Source organism: Pogona vitticeps, chromosome 2 (assembly GCF_051106095.1).
Source record: "Pogona vitticeps strain Pit_001003342236 chromosome 2, PviZW2.1, whole genome shotgun sequence".
Taxonomy (NCBI): domain Eukaryota; kingdom Metazoa; phylum Chordata; class Lepidosauria; order Squamata; family Agamidae; genus Pogona; species Pogona vitticeps.
In genome coordinates this window covers 274,893,781-274,913,345 of record NC_135784.1, presented here as the reverse complement: position 1 = coordinate 274,913,345, position 19,565 = coordinate 274,893,781, and the positions used below count along the sequence as shown (strand labels likewise).

Genomic DNA, 19,565 nt, shown 5'->3' with positions numbered 1-19,565 from the left:
GCCTCAGCATAGTATGTAGAGCTCATTAGATGTAGTTTCCATATAAATTTTTGAATTTACGGGAATGGAATTTTGAAAGATTTGGATATTTTAGACGTTGGAACATTTAAGATGTTTTTCATAAAGAGATGTCTTAATAAACATGCTAAATCAGATTGTGCTCTAATTTGAGTGCTGGAATTTTTTCTGATTAAATTTCCAATTCAGATTGTTCCAAAAATGCACATTATTTTCAGATGTATAAACATTTACATTTGTGAACATTCTACGTTTAGGCAAAAAAGTTAGGCTTACTATTTAATTGTGTGTTTCATTTTTATTAAGATCATTCAGAAAGGTGCTGGTACTTCTCAACCAATGGACTGCATGGTTTGGGACAGGCAGAAATTATTATACTATTACTTTCTTTGCCAAATGAAGATGGCATTCCTAAAGAAATCTTCCAGTTGTTTATCAGCATATATAAGGATGCCATGAAAGGTATGAAGCTTAATTAAACTTTTAAAGTAGAATATATGGAGTGCCATGCATTTTATACACTGTACTATTGTTTACATGCAAACATTAATCCTGCTATATTGTTAAAACAAGTTAGCCTGTGTGAAATCTTTTGCATAGGCTAGAACTTTATATTTAGGTATATCTGCTTAGTTTTTCCATTCTCTGAGCAGTCTTGTTTACCTGTTAAAATTCACTTTTCATTACAGTTCTTAATAAATGTAAGATATTGTAGTTCATGATAGATACAGTTTCATAAAAGTAACTATTCTCTTTAATTGATCACAGACCCAGGAGATGAATGCCAGTCCATTTCTCTTGACTGACAGGGCAACTTCTGTACTCAAGCATGCCAAAGATGCATCCAAATGTTATTGCAATATTGGAAGAAATTGGGTGGTGCAGGGAGAACAATGATTTTCAGATTACCAGATCAGTGTGTGTGATGGAGAGACTTTATTTAGAAGAAGGGCATTTAACGCACATGCTCATTTCACATACATTACTTGGTTGGCTTCATCTTCTTTTATAAATTACCCAACCCTAAGAACTGAGCTAATGTATGCTAGCAGTTGCTTTTTGCAGGGGAACTGCAGTAACGATGTGCAAACTATTTTTTAGGGAGCTGTATCGGTCTAGCCTTACTACTGAGTTCATACTGAGGAATCCTAGATTCCTTGGAAAAATAGATCAAAAGTAGAAATGGGCACGAACCACAGGTGCTGTGTGTTCCCATCATCCACCTCCTGGGCTGGATTCCCCATTCACCAGCCAATGCGCACTCCTCCTCCTCTTGGGCTGTTCGACCAGTCTCCGACGGGAGCACAGGCTTCCCTGCTCCACCTCCTTGGCTAATCGCCCACCTCAGATAAGGAGGCAGGACAGGCAAACCTATGCTCCTGCTGTGGACTGGTTTAACAGCTGAAGAGGAGGAGGAGAGGAGCAGGTCATTGAGCAGGTGAGTGGTTCATTGACCAGGGAGGCGGGGGAAAGGAATACATGGTACCTGTGGTGCTGTGCGTAGAAATCAGCACAAACCTCCACACCAAGGTTCATTCCCTTCTCTAATCAAAAGCTGCTGGACTACCAGGAGTTTCCAGCATAGACTTTCCAGCAACTTATTCCAGCATTATTTTGACAATGGACTGACAGTCTAAAGAAATGGCTGTGGTGGTTTTATGCTGTGTCGTTTTTAAAAAAAAGCTGGATATGTATTTAAATGTTTTTATTTTGGTAAATAAGAATCCTGTTGAGAGGAATCACACATGCAACAGGAATCACACAAGTGGTTCCGCCTTTGGTGGTGCCCTTTGCCTAACTGTACAACTGGTTTCATGACCAGTGTGTGACTGATTGTGTGAGGGATACCCTACCAAAGGGGGAAATGCTTGAATGGTTTTCTTTCCAGAGGCTGTTTCACCCAGCGATATATTTTCCATAGTACAGTGGTGCCTCGCAAGACAAACGCCTCGCAGGATGAAAAACCCGCAAGACAAATGATTTTTGCGATTGCTGTGGTGCCTCGCAAGACGGCTTCTTTTATGGCTGTGCTTCGCAAGATGACCCCCCCCCCAAGATTGATGCCTCACAAGACGAAAATAATTCATTCATCTTGCGAGGTTCCCATAGGAATGCATTGAAGTGCATTCCTATGGGAAACCGCTTTTCGCAAGATGAAAATTTCGCAAGACAGCGCTACTCGCGGAACGAATTACTTTCATCTTGCGAGGCACCACTGTATTTATATATTATAGTTATGTTAATTGCATTATAATATGATAATTATTTGCATGTTTTTATTGGTATATTTTTTATTTACTTCTGTTGTAATCTTGTTGAGAGCTTTCTTTCATCCCAGTATGGGAAAAAGGAGAGACATCAGTTACATAAACAAATAAATATTTAGAAGTGTACATGAAGGTTTATTGTGCCAGAATGACAAGTAAAGCCCTCTGCCTGACAAGAAATCTGATAATTCTTCTCTGGATGCAATACACAATTTCTGTAGTAGCGCATTGATTTCTAAAATTGCTCCTTTAGAAGTTATGATTATTATTGCCATGGCTGTAACTGCCAAAAATGAATTCATTATGTTTGACTGGAACTGTTCTTTTAACCAGGTAGATTCATAAGAAATTTAGAAAACATTACCTTCACTGAAGGGTTCTTGGGAAGCAAGGAGCATGGTGGATTCCTCTTCGTTACACCAACTTTTCAAAAACTGGATGATCTCAAATTACCAAAAAAACCTTTTATATGTGGTGTTCTAATTCAGAAACAGGAGGTACCTTGGGCAAAAGTGTTTCCGATTCGCCTAATGTTGCGATTGGGAGCAGAATATGGGGGTGAGTTTTAATTCCAATAATTTCAGTTACTCATCCTATGAGAAAGATTATCCATTGTATATTGATCTGAGGTCTGTGACCTATCATTCAAGTTGCCAGAATCAATTTCACTGATGCGTCTTCCTGTGGAAACCTTTGACAGTATATTTCAGCTTTCTCTGAGCATCTCTGATTGCCTTCTTACAGATAGTGGAAGTAATTGAACTGGAACTCATTGTCAATGTATTCAACATACAAATTAACAATAGCCTATCAATTTATTTTCTGTGAGCATTGTCATCCATTCTTCCCTCTCCAGATGAATCTAGAGAGGTTGTTCCAGCAAGATTTTTAAAAAATTGATATTCTAGTCTCACATATTTTCAGAGGTCTTTGAGGATGTCAGCAAGCATTTAGGTAGGGATAAAAATAAAACACACTTGGATTTAAAACAGCCCTGGACAGAGCCTCCCACCAGGTATTACTTTAAGAGGAAATGTGATATAACAATTTTTCTAAGATTCATAGATACCTTAAAAAGAGAAAGGGAAAGGATCATCCCAGAAAAGTGTCAGCTCGTTTTTCTGTAGCTGTAAATGACACACTCAAAGTTAAGCATTACTGAATGGGGAACCTCTGGCCCTTCAGATGTAGTTGGAGCTATGACTATAAAGTATGTTTGTTTGGTTAGGCCAGTAAAAGTTCTTGAATAGAGACTAGTTCATTTCCTGCATAGTGGACTAAGGAAAGAGTATAAAAGGGGTGGTTTAAATAATGGATCAAATGGAAATTAAGAAAATTCACTATTAAGATAGCAATCTTTTGCTTGAGCTTTTATATACATAATTTATTTTTCTCCAAACTTTTAGCACATTGATTATATGTGTAGAGTTCCTATAGATGTCATAGACAAAATATTTAGCTTATATTTTAAAGAAAATAGTATACTTATTTTGCTTGTATATTCTGCATGGGATTTCTACTGGTTTCCATACCTGAGACAAATCATATACTCACCTACTTTCAGCAGTATCATGGACACTCCCAAATTATTCCAGCATTTTATACTCCTAAGGGCTTGGGCCTGTCCATCAGCACCTATTACTACAACCCTTTGGATAGCAGTTGTTCATATTATATTGAAAAGTGCCTTTGAAATTATCTCTAATTTCAAAGTGATTTGCTGTATGGTATTGAGATTGCATTTCAGACAGCATAAATCAAAAGCTCTGTTGAGACTGTAGATCTATTTTGCACTGCTGTAGATTCTGGCCAGTGTATTTTACTTCATATATAAATGCCAGTTCCAGAAATCTTAAGATTTCCTTTAAAAACCCTGTGTTACTTAGAAATTGATGCCTACTTTGCATTTTTCTTTTCTTTCTGCTAGTGTACCCAACTCCTTTAACTAGTATCAGGCATAGGAAACCACTGTTTTGGGAGATAGGACACACACTCATGAACTTGCTTGTTGTGAGTATCTGTTTTTGCTATATTTTGCCTTTGTCCTGTTTTTAGTATTAACATGTAATGTCAGAAATGAAAGAAATGCCGATCCCTGTATTAAATGCATGATTATTGCTGAAATATGCATGATGGTGATGATAATAATTACATGCCGTCAAGTTGATTCCAATTTATGGCAACCCTTTCCAGGGATTTCTAGGTAGAGAATACTCAGAAGTGGTTCACAATTTTCTTCTTCTGGGGATACCCTAGGTCTGAGCAGCTTGCGCACGGCCGCTCAGGCTGGTTTTTCTCCTAGGAGGCACAATGGGGAATTGAACTCCTAACCTCAGGCTCCGCAGCCAGACACCTAAATCGCTGAATTACTCAGCCAGCCATTTCCTTTTTCAATTATGTGTGAGGGCTTCACTTCCTTAAATAATGCCTGAAGATTCCTGTGACCAGTTAGCTATAATAAATTCAGGGTGATAATTCCTTTTTTACACTGTGGACAGATATGGTAATCATGTTGCTTAAAATTAAATTATTTGAGTAATGTTCTGTTTATTGCATTGCAGGATCTTAGGAACTATCAATATACATTGCTTACAATAGATAATTTAGTTATTCATATGGAAATGGGTAGAAGCTGTGTTAAAATACCTCTAAAGAGATACAATGAGGTAAGTATAATTTTTGGTTCTGGATGTAAACTTGGATCATAGTTAAGGGACCATGGAAGCTGGAGTGGGGAAACCTTTGGAATAGTAAGCTGATTTCCCTGCCCTGACTCCCACACATGCTAGATGGCATTGAGGAACTTCAGCCACTTCTCTGACATTAGCCCCAACTGAAGTGTTGTCTACTGACATTTTGGACTTACCTTGCCTCAAACTTTGAGGGACGTGGTGGCACTGCGGGCTAAACCACAGAAGCCTGTGCTGCAGGGTCAGAAGACCAAGCAGTCGTAAGATCGAATCCACGCGATGGAGTGAGCTCCCATCGCTTGTCCCAGCTCCCGCCAACCTAGCGGTTCGAAAGCATGCAAATGCAAGTAGATAAATAGGGACCACCTCGGTGGGAAGGTAACAGCGTTCCATGTCTAAGTCGCACTGGCCATGTGACCATGGAAGATTGTCTTCGGACAAAAACGCTGGCTCTATGGCTTGGAAATGGGGATGAGCACCGCCCCCTAGAGTCAAACACGACTGGACAAATATTGTCAAGGGGAACCTTTACCTTTACCTTTACCTTGCCTCAAACTTTATTTGGAGAGTTGAGATAAGTTGAGGCCCTGTTCTGTTAGAGAGAAAACTGACATGAATTGTACTCTGGGACTTTATGAGACTAAACAAAATGATGCTGTAGCCACACTTACAGTATGGGGATAGGACTGATAGTGCAAAATGTTGGTGTTCTTTATACTAAAGCAGCAGCTTTGTTAAATAGAATGGTGTGCTAGTAGCAAAGTTGTGGGAAGGAAGCCTTAATCCTAGCTCACTCTTCTACATATTTATTCAGAAGTAAGTTCCATTGTGTTCGCTGGGATTTACTTCCAGGTAAGTGCATTTGGGATCACATCCTTGAACACTTTTTTCTTAGAAGTGAGAAATAAAACATTAAAGCCAAAAACATTTAACAACATTTTTATAATTGCAGGTAATGAAAATAATGAATACTTCAAATGAACATGTTATCAGCATTGGGGCAAGTTTTAGTTCTGAGGCAGATTCTCACTTAGTGTGTGTACAGAATGATGATGGGGTCTATCAGACACAAGCAAACAGTGCTACTGGAGAGCCCAGGAAAAGTAAGTTTTGTAACAACATTGGATTCATTGACTTACATTCTCATAATTATGTTTCTGGGATGTAGGACCATTTCCCCTCTCAGAAAAAAGAAATAACTGTAATGACATTCATCACCTTAATACATATCGTTTCTTGTTCTGCATTGGAATGTGTTCAACTTAAGGAAGAAACTGCCCATAAGCAACATCTTTCTGCTTTAAAATTTTGATCTCTTACTATTGTGGGTGTCTTAAAACTGTGATAAATGTGAAATAATTAATTCTGCCTCTTCTTATATGCTGACACTAATAGGCCCTTCTGTCTGCATCCCTTTTAAAAAGGAGATATGTTAAGGATTGAATTTGGTACCATCTGCATTCCAAGAATCTCCTCTCCACTGAGTTGTGGCTACCTTTAGAGATCCCAGGCATGGTATTGCATGCTAATTATTGCAAGTTGAGCAGATGATATTAGGGATGCTCTGAGCCTACTATGCTTTCTAAAACTGTGGGGGCTGTGAGCACTTCTAATAAAGGACAGAATGCACATACCAATTAGAGTTTTGCTTATAATGACCAAAATCCTATTGGGTGTGCCCGCTAGCACGACACACGAGTGGGCATACATTCCTTTGGCAAATTGTCACAAGTCAAGATGTCAGTGTAGGTATTTGCTGTTGCACACTGAGATATGCAGCTTGATAAAATGTGAATGAGTGGCGCTCGCCCATAGCTGGGGTCACTTTTGGCATCTTACCTGAGACTCCATGGTCCTAGCTGGAGATTGAGAGAAGGCTATGAATAACTTCTTTCCCCACAATTAAAGGAGTGTCATTTGCCCTAGTTGTTTAGTCAAATGGCACAGGAAAACACAAGGATGAAGGGTGGGAAAATTCCTGTGCAAATAGAGGTTCAGAGTTCATTGGTGGCAGAAGAAGAGGGGAATGGAGCAAAGGAACGGGCTGACACCCCTGGGTGAACAAGTGGTACAAACAATCCAGCAATCTGCACCTACTTTGTCAGGCTGTCCCTAACTGAAAAGCCTTTCCCATCTAAACTCAACATTCCCCACTGCAGCAAGGGTGATACCCAAAGGATAGGAGGCTGCTGTGGGTCATCAGGAGATCTTGCCAGCAGTACCCAGTGAGATCCCAAGTACAAAGGTCACACTGCCCTGACACGAGAAGATAGAGACATCAGAGATGGTTTTAAAGACTTACTTATGGATGGACTGGGTGCCCTCACAGATACCTGCACTACCTTAACTTGTGGAAGTTGCCAGTGAGATCTGCACTAAGTGCATTATGCCAGTATAAAAACTCTGGAGGATTAATCAATATATTAAGTCTGTATAATTGAAGCATGTGATGTTTTTTCCAGTTACAGGTGCAAGTTTTGTTGTGTTTAATGGATCTCTAAAAACATCTTCTGGTTTCCTGGCTAAATCCAGTATTGTAGAAGGTATGGATCTGCGTGCTTTTTAGTGACAATTGATTTAGATGTTGGTAATATTAAGGGCCTCCTTATCTTAGAATGTGCTATTCCAATGTCTTATATTTATGCCCTCACATCACTCAGGCAGTTACATACTATACCTGAGTGAGAAGTTTTGAATGGTTTAAATTGGTGTTTAAGCCTCTAGTTCTTGTTCAGACTCTTGAGCAGAGAGACACTAGAAATGTGCTCATGTTCTGCTATGTGGGTGGTGAGGGCAAGCTGCTTAATTTGTGGGATGTGTTCTTTCTCCATAGTTCCCTTCACCAGAATTCCTTTGGGAGCCATAATTGTGCTAGAGAAGGAACTCCATGCTGAATACCCTGTTGTCTTATTTTCTCATTTGGGGCTTATGTGGTGGGGATGGTGTGCTTTGATTGGAAGCTGTGTCCCACCTTTTAGTAGTTTAAAGAATATGGTTGAAATGTCTACCTCACACACACACCCCTGTTTTGGCCATAATGGGCATACCTTCTGCTGGCATAACTTGAGTGTCAGAATCCCCTTCTGCCAAACCCTATCCCTCTCCTGCCCCCCTTAGCTGGCAGATACAGATCTTAAGGAGTGTCTCATTACTGTTTTAATAAAATATCCATAACTTTTTTTTTGGTATTAGTAAAATGAGTGTTTTTCTTCATAGATGGAATAATGGTACAAATTACTCCAGAAATGATGGATGGCTTACGCCAAGCTTTAAGAGAAAAAAAGGATTTTAGAATTACATGTGGCAAAGTGGATTCAGAAGAGCTGAGAGAATATGTAGACATTTGTTGGGTAGACATTGAAGAAAAAACAAATGTGAGGTATGACTTTTACTAATACCTTTAAATCATCCTTGAGAGCCAACATGATATAGTGGATACTGTGATAGACTCATGAGACTTGGGTTCAATTTTATTTATTTATTTATTTATTTATTTATTTATTTATTTATTTATTTATTTATTTATTTATTTATTTATTTATTTATTTATTTATTTTCATTGTAAGTATATACACAGTATACCCATACAATGAAAAATCCCTGCTTGGCTATGGAAACTTGCTGAGAGATGGCAATAGTAAAACCACTCCTTAAGTATCTCACATATCTTGAAACCCCTATTAAAACTTCTATATGTTGGAAGCACTATGTTTGCCCATAACAGCTTCTGCGATGTACAGTATTTGTAATTAATCTGAATGCATGTAGACTGATCTACTCTGCAAGGAGCTGTGTCGTAGATATGTTTTAAACCATTCTGCATTTAAAAGAATCAGTACCTCTTAAAATTATTTTTGTTATTATTTCTGGTCCTTTTTGCACAAATAATCATACATAAGTTAGAAAAGGAAAGATCCTGAAGCTGAGGCTCCAGTACTCTGGCCATCTCATGAGAAGAGAAGACTCCCCGGAAAAGCCCCTGATGTTGGGAAAGCGTGAGGGCAAGAGGAGAAGGGGACGACGGAGAACAAGATGGTTGGACAGTGTCATCGAAGCTACCAACATGACTTTGACCCAACTCCGGGAGGCAGTGGAAGACAGGAGGGCCTGGTGTGCTCTGGTTCATGGGGTCACAAAGAGTCGGACATGACTTAACGACTAAACAACAACAAAGTTAGAGATAACTCTCTGAAATGGCCTCAGCCAATATAACAAGACTGAATATTTAGCAAAATCATTGTGTAGGAAATCTGGGTGCTGCCACAATACACTCTGGCATTCTAGATTGCACACACGCAGACACAGAAATACAGCTGGATACATGATCATAGATGAGACATTATTCCCAAGTTCAGTTTGAATATGGTGTGTATTAGAGCTATGGTATGTTAATTTTAACAATCTATTTTTTCTGCTAATTCATGATTGATGACTTGGATTCAAAGATCTACGTTCATAATTCTGTTTGTGCAAGGGGACTATAGGATCTTTTAGTCTGAATAGCTGTTTCTAATGTCAGACATTTTTTCACAATGGTGTGAAATGTGGTTTAGTGGTCTTGTAGGAGAATGGGGAAATTAACTGAAAAGAGCAAAGAACAACTTGCGTGACTAAAACTGCAGTTTAATTATATAAGAGCTCCTTATGTTCTAATACTGTATATGCATTTTAAGAAGCTGCAGCGTACACCACTGCCCTTCTGACAGTGAAATTAGCCAATAGCTAAAATTCTAGGTATTGTGGTACCAAATAACCAGGATATGTGAGAAATAGGCCCATGCAGTCAAATTGTTTATTTGTGTGTTTAAAACATTTCTAGCCTGCCTTTCTCCCCAAAAGGTCCCATTTGGTTCCAGGGTGGATTGATTTAAATCAAATTGCTTTAAAATTTTGAAAATCAGACTTTTTGATCATTTGAATAAATTTAATTTTAAAAAAATAATTGATTTCTATCCACCTTGCTTGGCTCCTCTCTGTACATGTAGCAAAACAAGTCAGGACTTCAATGTAAATGTATTTATGCATTTGAACAAGGAACTATAACTCTCTTTCTCTTACAAATCCTGGATTTCTTCCAATGTTAAACTGGTTTAAAGCTGCCTTCTGGTCCGAATCCGGCTTATTTCTTCACACATCCAAAGTCGGAGGCAAAATGACAGGACTGCAGTATTAGTAAACCAGGATTGCACACTTTATATAGTGAGTGAACAAGGTTGCTTGTAAAGGAAACCAGTGAAGTCTCTTTAGTGCAATTGATGTAATGTTAACCTTTCTTCATAGTGTTACCAGCCCAGTTGATGGAAAATCCATGGAAGGAGTTCAGAGTGAAAAAATTGTTCAGGAAGAATATTTTGAAATGGATGAAAAATGTATAAGGTGTACAGAAGTAAGTAAATATGTTCTTCAACATTTTTATTAATGACTTAGATAAAGGGGTACAGGGAATGCTTATAAAATTTACAGTGACACAAAATTGGGTGGAATAGCAAATACCCTGGAAGACAGAAACAGAAAGATTTTGATAGGCTCAAGCACTGAGCTGAAAACAATAGAATGAAATTTAACAGGCATAGTTAAAATTCTACATCTAGTAAAAACCAAATGCATAGTTACAAGTCGGGGGGGGGGGATACCTGGCTCAGTAATACTATGAGCAAGAAGGATCTTGGAATTCTTGTAGGCCACAAGCTGAATATGAGCCAACAGTCAAATGCTGCTGTGTTTCCCTGAAAATAAGACAGGGTCTTATATTAATTTTTGCTCCAAAAAACTCATTAGGGCTTATTTTCAGGGGATGTTTTATCTTGTTCATGTACAGCAATCTACATTTGTTTAAATAAAGTCACGTCATCTTCTTTTGGTTGCTGCACACTGGTGGAGGGCGGGGTTTCACTTAATTGGGGCTTATTTTGGGGGTAGGGCTTATATTATGAGCATCCTGAAAAGTTATACTAGGGCTTATTTTCAGGTTAGGTCTTATTTTCAGGGAAACTGTATTTTAGGCTGCATTAACAGGAGTATAGTTTCCGAATCCCATTAAGTACTACTTCTCCTCTGTTTGGCACTGGTTGAAACTCATCTTGTGTTCTGTGTCCATTTCTGGACATCAGACTAAGAAGGATGCTGATAAACTGGAATAAGTTCAGAGGAGGACAACAAGAATGAACAGGAGACTGAAAACCAAGCCCTAGGGCAGAAAACAGAAAGAACTGGGCATGTATAGCTTTGAGAAAAGAAGACTCAAGGAAGATAAGATTCTTCCTGTACTTGAAACATTGCCATACAGAGTAGGGTCAGGATCTGTTCTCAATTGTTCCAGAGTGTGCAGGACATGTAATAATGGGCTAAACTTACAGAAAGCCAGTTTTTTTGTTGACAATAAGGAAAAATGTCCTAAATGTTAAAGCAGTATGGCAGTAGAATTTATTACCATGGGAGGAGGTGAATGTTCCAACACAGGAAGCATTCAAGAAAAAATTAGACAACTATCGGTCAGATATGCTTTGCTTCGGATTCCTGTATTGAATGGAGGGCTGGACTTGATGGCTTTATAGGCCCCTTCTAACTCTGTTATTACGTGATATTTGGGGAGAGATCATTATCTCAACAGAATTGTTAGGCTTCATGTATTCCCCCCCCCCCTTTCTCTGATGTTTGTGTATTTTATGACATTTATATTTACATGTATATATTTCTCACATATTTTTTGCCCCTTGCAATTCTTAGACAATACGATTTATTTAGCTTAGCTATACTGGGCATTGTTTCCTAGTTCTTACTGCAATTTATGACTTGTTAATTTTAGGGTGGCAGTCTATCAGTAGTTTTTCTTTAATTGCATTTCAGGTCTTCTACCTGTTAAAGACAAGTGAGCTGTCGAGTCATGCTCATCAATTTGCTAAGGAAATTGCACTGGCTTCATGTACTGCCTTTCGTCCACATCTCAAAACACTCAAAAGTAATGGAATGAACAAGATAGGCCTTAGAGTCTCCATGGATACTGACATGGTAAGCTTAAAAATTATAGAGCAATGCATTCATTAAGTTGTGCAAAAATAAGGCAATTAGGAACCTTAACATTTTTCCCAACTTTTTTGTGATTTATTTCAAGCTCAGGAAAAGTAATAAAAATTTGTTAATCTCTCAAATTCTTGGTGAGTTAGGCTTTGGCCAGTATCCTGTTGGGGATTTCCAGGCACACCATTCATGTCACAGAAGTACAGTGGATATAAAAAGTTTACACAGCCCTGTTAAAATGTCAAGTGTCTGTTGTAAAAAAATGAGACAAAGATAAATCATTTTAAAACTTTTCCCACCTTTAATGAGACCTATGAACTGTACAACTCAGTTGAACAACAAACTGAAATCTTTTAGGTGGAGGGAAGTAAAAATAAAAATAATATGGCTGCATCTGTGTGCATACCCTCTTCTAACTGGGGATGTAGCTGTGTTCAGCAGTAAACAATCACATTCAAACTCATGTTAAGTAGGAGTCAGTACACCCCTGCCATCATTTAAAGTGCTTCTGAGGCATCCCAAATAAAGATCAGCTGTGCTAGTAGGTCTTTCCTGACATTTTCTTCCTATAGCAGAAGCCATGGTCCGCAGAGAGCTTCCAAAGCATCAGAGGGATCTCATTGTTAAAAGGTATCAGTCAGGAGAAGGGTACAAAAGAATTTCCAAGGCATTAGATATACCATGGAACACAGTGAAGACAGGCATCATCAAGTGGAGATAATGTGGCACTACAGTGACATTACCAAGAACTGGACGTCCCTGCAAAATTTATGAAAAGACTAGAAGAAAATTGGCTTTACTCTTTCCCTCCTAGAGAATCTGGGTCTAAAGGTTAATCGAACCAAATCTACACTCATTCCTTCACAACGGGTGAACTACGTTGGGGCAGTTCTAGATTCTTGATCAGCAAGAGCCTTTCTTCCACAAGAACGGCTATGCAACTGAACAAGGTGATTCAACAATTCCATCCCCATGCTTTGGTCACCGCACACTATGCCCGATGACTACTCAGGCTCATGGCATCGACAACATCAGTGATTCAACATGCACGCCTCATGCACTCTTTGCAGGCGTGGTATTTCTCCCTCTTCGGCCGAATATCAGACTCTCTCACAATGTTACTGAGAGTCACACCCGACTGGCAGCCCAGCTAGAATGGTGGAACACACCACACAATCTATTCATAGGCAGACCTTTCACACCACTTCAACTCACCATGTAAATAACCACAGACACAAGCCCATCCGGTTGGAGAGCTCATTGCAACGGTCTCCACATTCACGCCCTCTGTTCTTCCTCAGAAAAACACCTGCATATAAACAACCTAGAACTTCTAGCCGTTTTCAAGGCTCTTTGTGCCTTCAAACCACTCGTCACTGCTAGTGCCATTCAGATAACAACAGACAATACCACAGCTCTTTTCTCTCTCAACAAACAGGGTGGCACTCATTCTCTACCTCACAGTTCAAATCTGGGAATGGTGTCTCAAATTCCATATATTCCCAATAGCAATCTATATCTCTACAAGCCAAAACCAACTGGCAGATGCCTTGAGCAGAGGAATCACCCCGATGCACAAGTGGTCCCTTGACAACACCATCTTCCATCAACTTTCCTATCTCTGGGGTCACCCTCAGATAGACATCTTTGCATCGACAGAAAATGCAAAATGCCCTCTGTATTATTCCAGAATGGGAATCGGTCACAGCTCCCTAGGCGATGCTCTCATGACATCGTGGACATCAGGCCTAATTTATCTCTTCCCTCCTATCCCCCTTCTCCTCAGGACTATTGTCAAGTTACATTAGGAACAGGCTAATGCGATCCTCATCACCCCATGGTGGCCCAGACAACTATGGTTCACACTGCTCTGCTCAATCTCAACAGATTTAATCCATCTCCCTCTCATACCTCATCTACTCACCCAGAACCAAGGTTGAACCTTTCACCCGACCTTTACACTCTCCAACTTACAGCTTCTATCCTAGCAAGTGCCAGAAAACCTGCGACCACTCAATTATATTCCTATAAGTAGTCCGCCTTTCTTAAGTTTGCGACTCAGTGTCATCTTCCTACTACGCCTATGATTCTTCCTGCCATCCTACAATTTCTGACTCATCTCTTTCTACTCTCAAGGTCTACTTATCTGCCATAGTAGCCCACCAACCACAAGACTCGGATGCTGCTGTGCTCTTTTGCCACCGCACTGTAAAGCAATTTCTTAGGGGATCTCCAACATGCAACCCACTAGACCTCACCTCCCTCTGGAGTGGTCCTTGAATGCCGTCCTCCAACGCCTTACGCTACCACCATTTGAACCTATGGCTACAACCTCTGAATGCCTTTTTATACTTAAGACCCTCTTCCTTGTGGCCAAGGAAGCAGAGCTTCAGAGATCGCTGCTCTTCACATTGATCCTCCCTTCCTTCAATTTCACCCAGATAAAGTCATCCTTTACCCAGATGTGTCTTTCCTCCCTAAGGTTGTCTCTGATTTTCACCTTCATCAACCCATTATCTTGCCTCCTTTTTTTCCGTCGCCTACCTCTAATCTGGAACGCTCTCTCCACCTTCTGGATGTTAGGAGAGCACTGGCTTTTTACATCTCAAGATCTGTGTCTTTCTGCAAATCCAAGAGACTGTTTGTTTCTACACACCGCATAGAGGATCTCTTGTTTCTGCCCAAACTGTTTGTTTCTACACACCGCATAGAGGATCTCTTGTTTCTGCCCAAATTATCTCTAAATGGATAGTGGCAACTATACGCCTTGCGTATCAATTGGCAAACAAAACTCTTCCTGCTGGAAATAAGGCTCATTCTAAAAGGGCAGTAGCCACTTCTACAGCTTTCCTCAGGGGTGTTTCTGTCCCTGATATCTGCAGAGCTGCCACATGGTCCACACCGTCCACCCTTGCCTCGCATTACCGTTTGGATCTATGGGCAAAGTCAGACGCGATGTTTGGACGAGCGGTTTTGTCAGCTGTTCTTCGTGATGTCACTTCCCTGGACAGGTAAGCTTGCTAATCACCCATTAGTGTGCATTCACAGAGACCACGAAGAAGAGGTTACTTACCGTAACTCTGGTTCTTCGAGTGGTCATCTGTGAATTCACACTTCCCGCCCATTCTCTGTGTGTGACGTCAGAATTTTTATACAGTGGCGGACTTTGTGGGACCTGAGGCACTTGGCAGGATGGGCAGACCACGTGTACTAGGGGGGCGGTCCTATCGAACAGTGTTAAGCTCTAAAAGATTCCGGAAACCTCTGTACAGGTGCAGATAAAATTCATTAGTGTGAATTCACAGATGACTACTCAAAGAACCAGAGTTACGATAAGTAACCTCTCTTTTTGGAATGGCCCAGCCAGAGCCAAGACCTGAATATTATTGACTATCTGTGGGGTGATCTGAAGAGGGCTGTGCACAGGAGACACCCTTGCAATCTGACTGATTTGGAGTGTTTTTGCGAAGAAGAGTGGGCAAATATTGCCAAGTCAAGATGTGTCATACTGATAGACTCATACTCAAAAAGGCTGAGTGCTGTAATAAAATCAAAAGGCTTCGACAAAGTATTAGTTTAAGGATGTGCACACAGATTTAACCATATTATTTCAGTTTTTTATTTTTACTTCCCTTCACCTAAAAGATTTCAGTTTGGTGCTCAACTGAGTTGTACAGTTCATATAAAGGTGGAAAAAGTTCTGAAATGATTTATCTTTGTCTCATTTTTTACATCACAGACACTTCACATTTTAACAGGGGTGTGTAAACTTTTCATATCCACTGTAGTTGCTCTATGTGATACAGTGTCTTTTGTTGTGCCTGGCTATGGAGCTAGTTGCAGAACATTACTTGTGAAATCCCAGGAGAATATTGGTCTCTGTCTCTTGCACTGCCCAGTGATTTTTGCAGTATAAAACTATTTTTCACTTAAAACATACTGCAAAGTAGACAAATCATCGTCAAATGAAATGACTTCCTGTTAATCCAGTATTTATTACTGGAGCTTGCATCCACTTTCTAACTCTCTACTGTTCCATCACAAAGGACAGCCATGTCAACAAAATCCCACCTACCAGAGAAAGTAGCTGCTCTTGGAATGAATCAGTGGGGAGAGACACAGCCTGGCTCCATCCACTGGTTGTTTTGAATCTCTTGCAGCTTGTTCCCACCCCACCCCCAACCCATTCATAGCACAAACTTCAGTCACAGCTACACCTGTTGTGTGAGTGACCCGTTACCCGCAAAGGTGGGGGTTTTTTTGCGGTGGAATTTCTTTCAATAATTTGATATATGTCAACTTTTTAAAAAAGTGCTAAATGATCATTCCAATAGCTAGCTACTGTTTCATCACAAGGAGCAACCACAACAACAAACAACCAACCACTGGAAATATACCTCCAAGTAAATACTGTCTTGCTGAATGTTGGTATAGTATGTTTTAACACATTGGGCTTTTCTCTTTTATTTTAGGTGGAGTATCAGGCTGGGTCTGAAGGCCAGCTTCTTCCTCAGCGTTACCTAAATGATTTGGACAGTGCTTTGATTCCTGTTATTCATGGAGGCCCATCAAATGCTACAGATCTCCCCTTGAAAATTGAATTAATATTTTTCATTACTGAATCTCTTGTAGTGTAATTAGCATGTATTTTATACTGTAGAAGATTGAATTGCTAGCAGTGATCAGTACCAAAGCTGTTACATTACTGTATGGATGAAATATTCAGGTTCATTTTTTTTAAAAGCCAGTGTTTTAGTAATACATCTTTCAAGAGGATTCTGCCTTTTGAAAAAAATGACTGTGTTCTTCCTCAACCTCAATATGAATGCTCAATTTAAATATCTAGATTCCCTGATGTTCTGAAACTTTACACTTAATACAGCCACTAAAAGGCAAGGAAGGACTAAAACTATAATATATGGATTAAATCCTGAAGTTAGCCAACTTTGTTTTGGAAATAAATATTTTAAATGTTGTTTGCATTTGATACAAGCTTAACAATTTTTTAAAAAGCTAAGCATATTTAAATAGAGCCAAACAGTTTCTAGTTGAATAGTTGAGGTTCAAGTGTACTGTACAAGCTTTACTAGAGTACTGACATACTTAAAATATCTGAAATGTGTTTGCACAAACTGATATTACCCATGTGACAAAAACAGCAAGATTCTGCCAAGTGTGATCATTTTGTAAGACACTGATTTTTAAAATTGGTATGTTTGAAGTGTAAAATGATGCTTCCAAAACCTGAGAGTTCCCACTGAATCATGTTTTGAATTGCTGACTTTGTTATACATTTATAATGAATTTATTGAACATAAAATTTAATGGTCTTTATATTAAATACCTAATCTTTTTTTTCCTTCTGTGCTCAGTTGTCTCTTGGATTTTCCAAGATTGAGTAAGAAGCCAGATGACCCTTAAAGTAGTCATCCTGTAGCAGTAAATCAGGCATGAAGCCTGTCTGTGCTTCCTTCTCTGATTTTGAGACTTCTTGGTATCCCTGTTTGTTTTCAGGGAGAACAGTGTATTAAGTGTGAATTTTCATGAACAGTTCGCTATAACATACTTGAACTCTTTATACAGTACTTATTTTTATAATGGGATATTTTCAGTAAATAAACATTTATCTGTGAGAATGGTGAATGAAATTAGTATCTTAGTAAACTAAATCAGGTATGATAATGCCTGCTGTGTGATGTTCCTGATGTTCCTTGTTATGCACAGAAACAAACTGTGTGTATGTTTGTTTGTTCTTATATTTATGTTTGATTGAAATGTTGTAATATAACTCTGCGAATTTTCTACATCCTAATTGTACCTGGATGTCTTTGACTTCACTGGGTGTATTTACAGTTTATAAAAACTACAGCTTATAATGAAAACATCTGCTGATCTATATTGTAATGGCACAGGATTGCAGCTAACTCCAAGAAACTGCTGCCAGATGAAGTAACACACTCCATTTTTATGAAGAAATACAGTTCTGTGAATCAGCTAAAGATCAAAGTAACATTCATCTAAAACACTATCTGGAAGATATGAGTGAAGGGGGAACCGTGACACAGAATGCTGAATGTTTCAAATATTGATCCATGATACGTAACTATTGTGTAGAAGCAACTATAACCCACTCTGTAATTATAGCTTTATGTTTCTCTTGGAAATTGATTTTTGCTTTCAGTTTGTAACTGCATTAGACTCTTATTTTTTAACAATGTTATAAATATTCCCATATTTATACACTTATAAATAAAATTAAAAACTATGGAAATCAAATTTGTTTGCTGAAACAATAAGACAATAACATTTATTTATCAAGTAATCATTAAGCTTTCTCCTCTTTTAAAGAGAACATATCAAGCTAATTCACAGCAGTGGTACATTTTAGCAACTCAAACTGTGGGTGGTCTTACAGTGTTGTACAGGATGCATTTAGTATACAACTTATAAACCACCTACACATAATTTAATTGTTGGTCTTCTGGAAAGCAAAGTTAATGGGATCTGAGCAGTTTCACAGTTAGTAGTGTATGCTTTAAAAGGACCTTCGTGCTTGTGTTATGCAAAGATAAGTCCTTTCATTCTACATGGCAAGCTGCTTTTTGATGCATGTTGTGCTACTTCATGGGTTGAATAGAAAAATCCAGTGTTACAGGCACTGCCCACATCCTTGCATATGCACAATCTGCAATCATGTTCAAGCCATATTTATGTTTTATATATATTAAATGCATTGGCAGTTACTATATCCTAGTTCTTTAAGCTTTTTTCGCACAGTCTCAGCCACAGCTCATTTTAACTTTCATTGCTTTATGTTGTAATACGTACTGTAAGTTAAATTGCTACATATCTTTCTACTACATCATCCATCCATACACCTCTTGTTGCAGTGAAAGCTCCAATTAGTAGGATATGAGGTTAAATTTAAATTATATAACAGATGTATACTTTGTGTTGTATTTAGCGCTGTTATTAATTTCATGGTGTTGATTTCCACAAAGAATCAGTTTGCTGTACTGAATCAAGTGCAGGACTGAGATTTGAGACATCCATGTTAGAGCAGCACCATTGGTTGACAATCCATTTCTGGGCACAATTCAGAGTGCTGGTTTTAACCTAAACAACTTGGACTTAAGCTATGGGTCCAAGCAAAGGACACATATAGAAAGTGGAAGGAAGGCCAATCTACAAAGGAAGACTACAGACTTAGCAAAGAATTGCAGGGATGGCATTAGGAAGGCAAAAGCTGAGAGTGAGCTTAGGTTAGCAAGACGCTAAAAGCAACAAAAAGTATTATTTAGGTAAGGTATGTATGTAGCAAAAGACAGAAAATAAACTAGCCCAGTTATTCAGAAGTGATGGGAAAATGATAACAATGACAAAGAAAAGGCAGACGTGCTCAATTCCTACTTCAGATTGGTCTTCTCCCAAAAGGCAATTCATGTTCTTCCAGGGAAATGTTAATTGCAAAGGGAAGGGATAGAATTGCAGCTTGAGATTGATAAATAGTTAAGGAGTACCTTTCTAATTTAAATTAGTTCAAATCCCTGGGGACAGATACACTGCATCTAAG

General features: G+C 39.0%; 1 protein-coding gene across 4 annotated transcripts in view; it reads left to right on the top strand.

Annotated features, from left to right (window-relative positions):
- ZFYVE16 (zinc finger FYVE-type containing 16) overlaps positions 1-18,268 on the top strand; it is a 33,346-nt gene extending 15,078 nt beyond the window's left edge. For all 4 annotated transcript variants that reach the window (XM_020790243.3, XM_020790245.3, XM_078386406.1 and 1 more), the window contains 10 exons: positions 325-480; positions 2,619-2,843; positions 4,213-4,295; positions 4,847-4,951; positions 5,928-6,078; positions 7,438-7,518; positions 8,192-8,354; positions 10,256-10,361; positions 11,822-11,983; positions 16,465-18,268. In XM_020790243.3, the coding sequence (XP_020645902.3) occupies positions 325-480; positions 2,619-2,843; positions 4,213-4,295; positions 4,847-4,951; positions 5,928-6,078; positions 7,438-7,518; positions 8,192-8,354; positions 10,256-10,361; positions 11,822-11,983; positions 16,465-16,629 (1,397 nt within the window). In that variant the 3' untranslated portion in view covers positions 16,630-18,268. The remainder of the gene's footprint in view (positions 1-324; positions 481-2,618; positions 2,844-4,212; positions 4,296-4,846; positions 4,952-5,927; positions 6,079-7,437; positions 7,519-8,191; positions 8,355-10,255; positions 10,362-11,821; positions 11,984-16,464) is intronic.
- Positions 18,269-19,565: the final 1,297 nt, after the last annotated feature.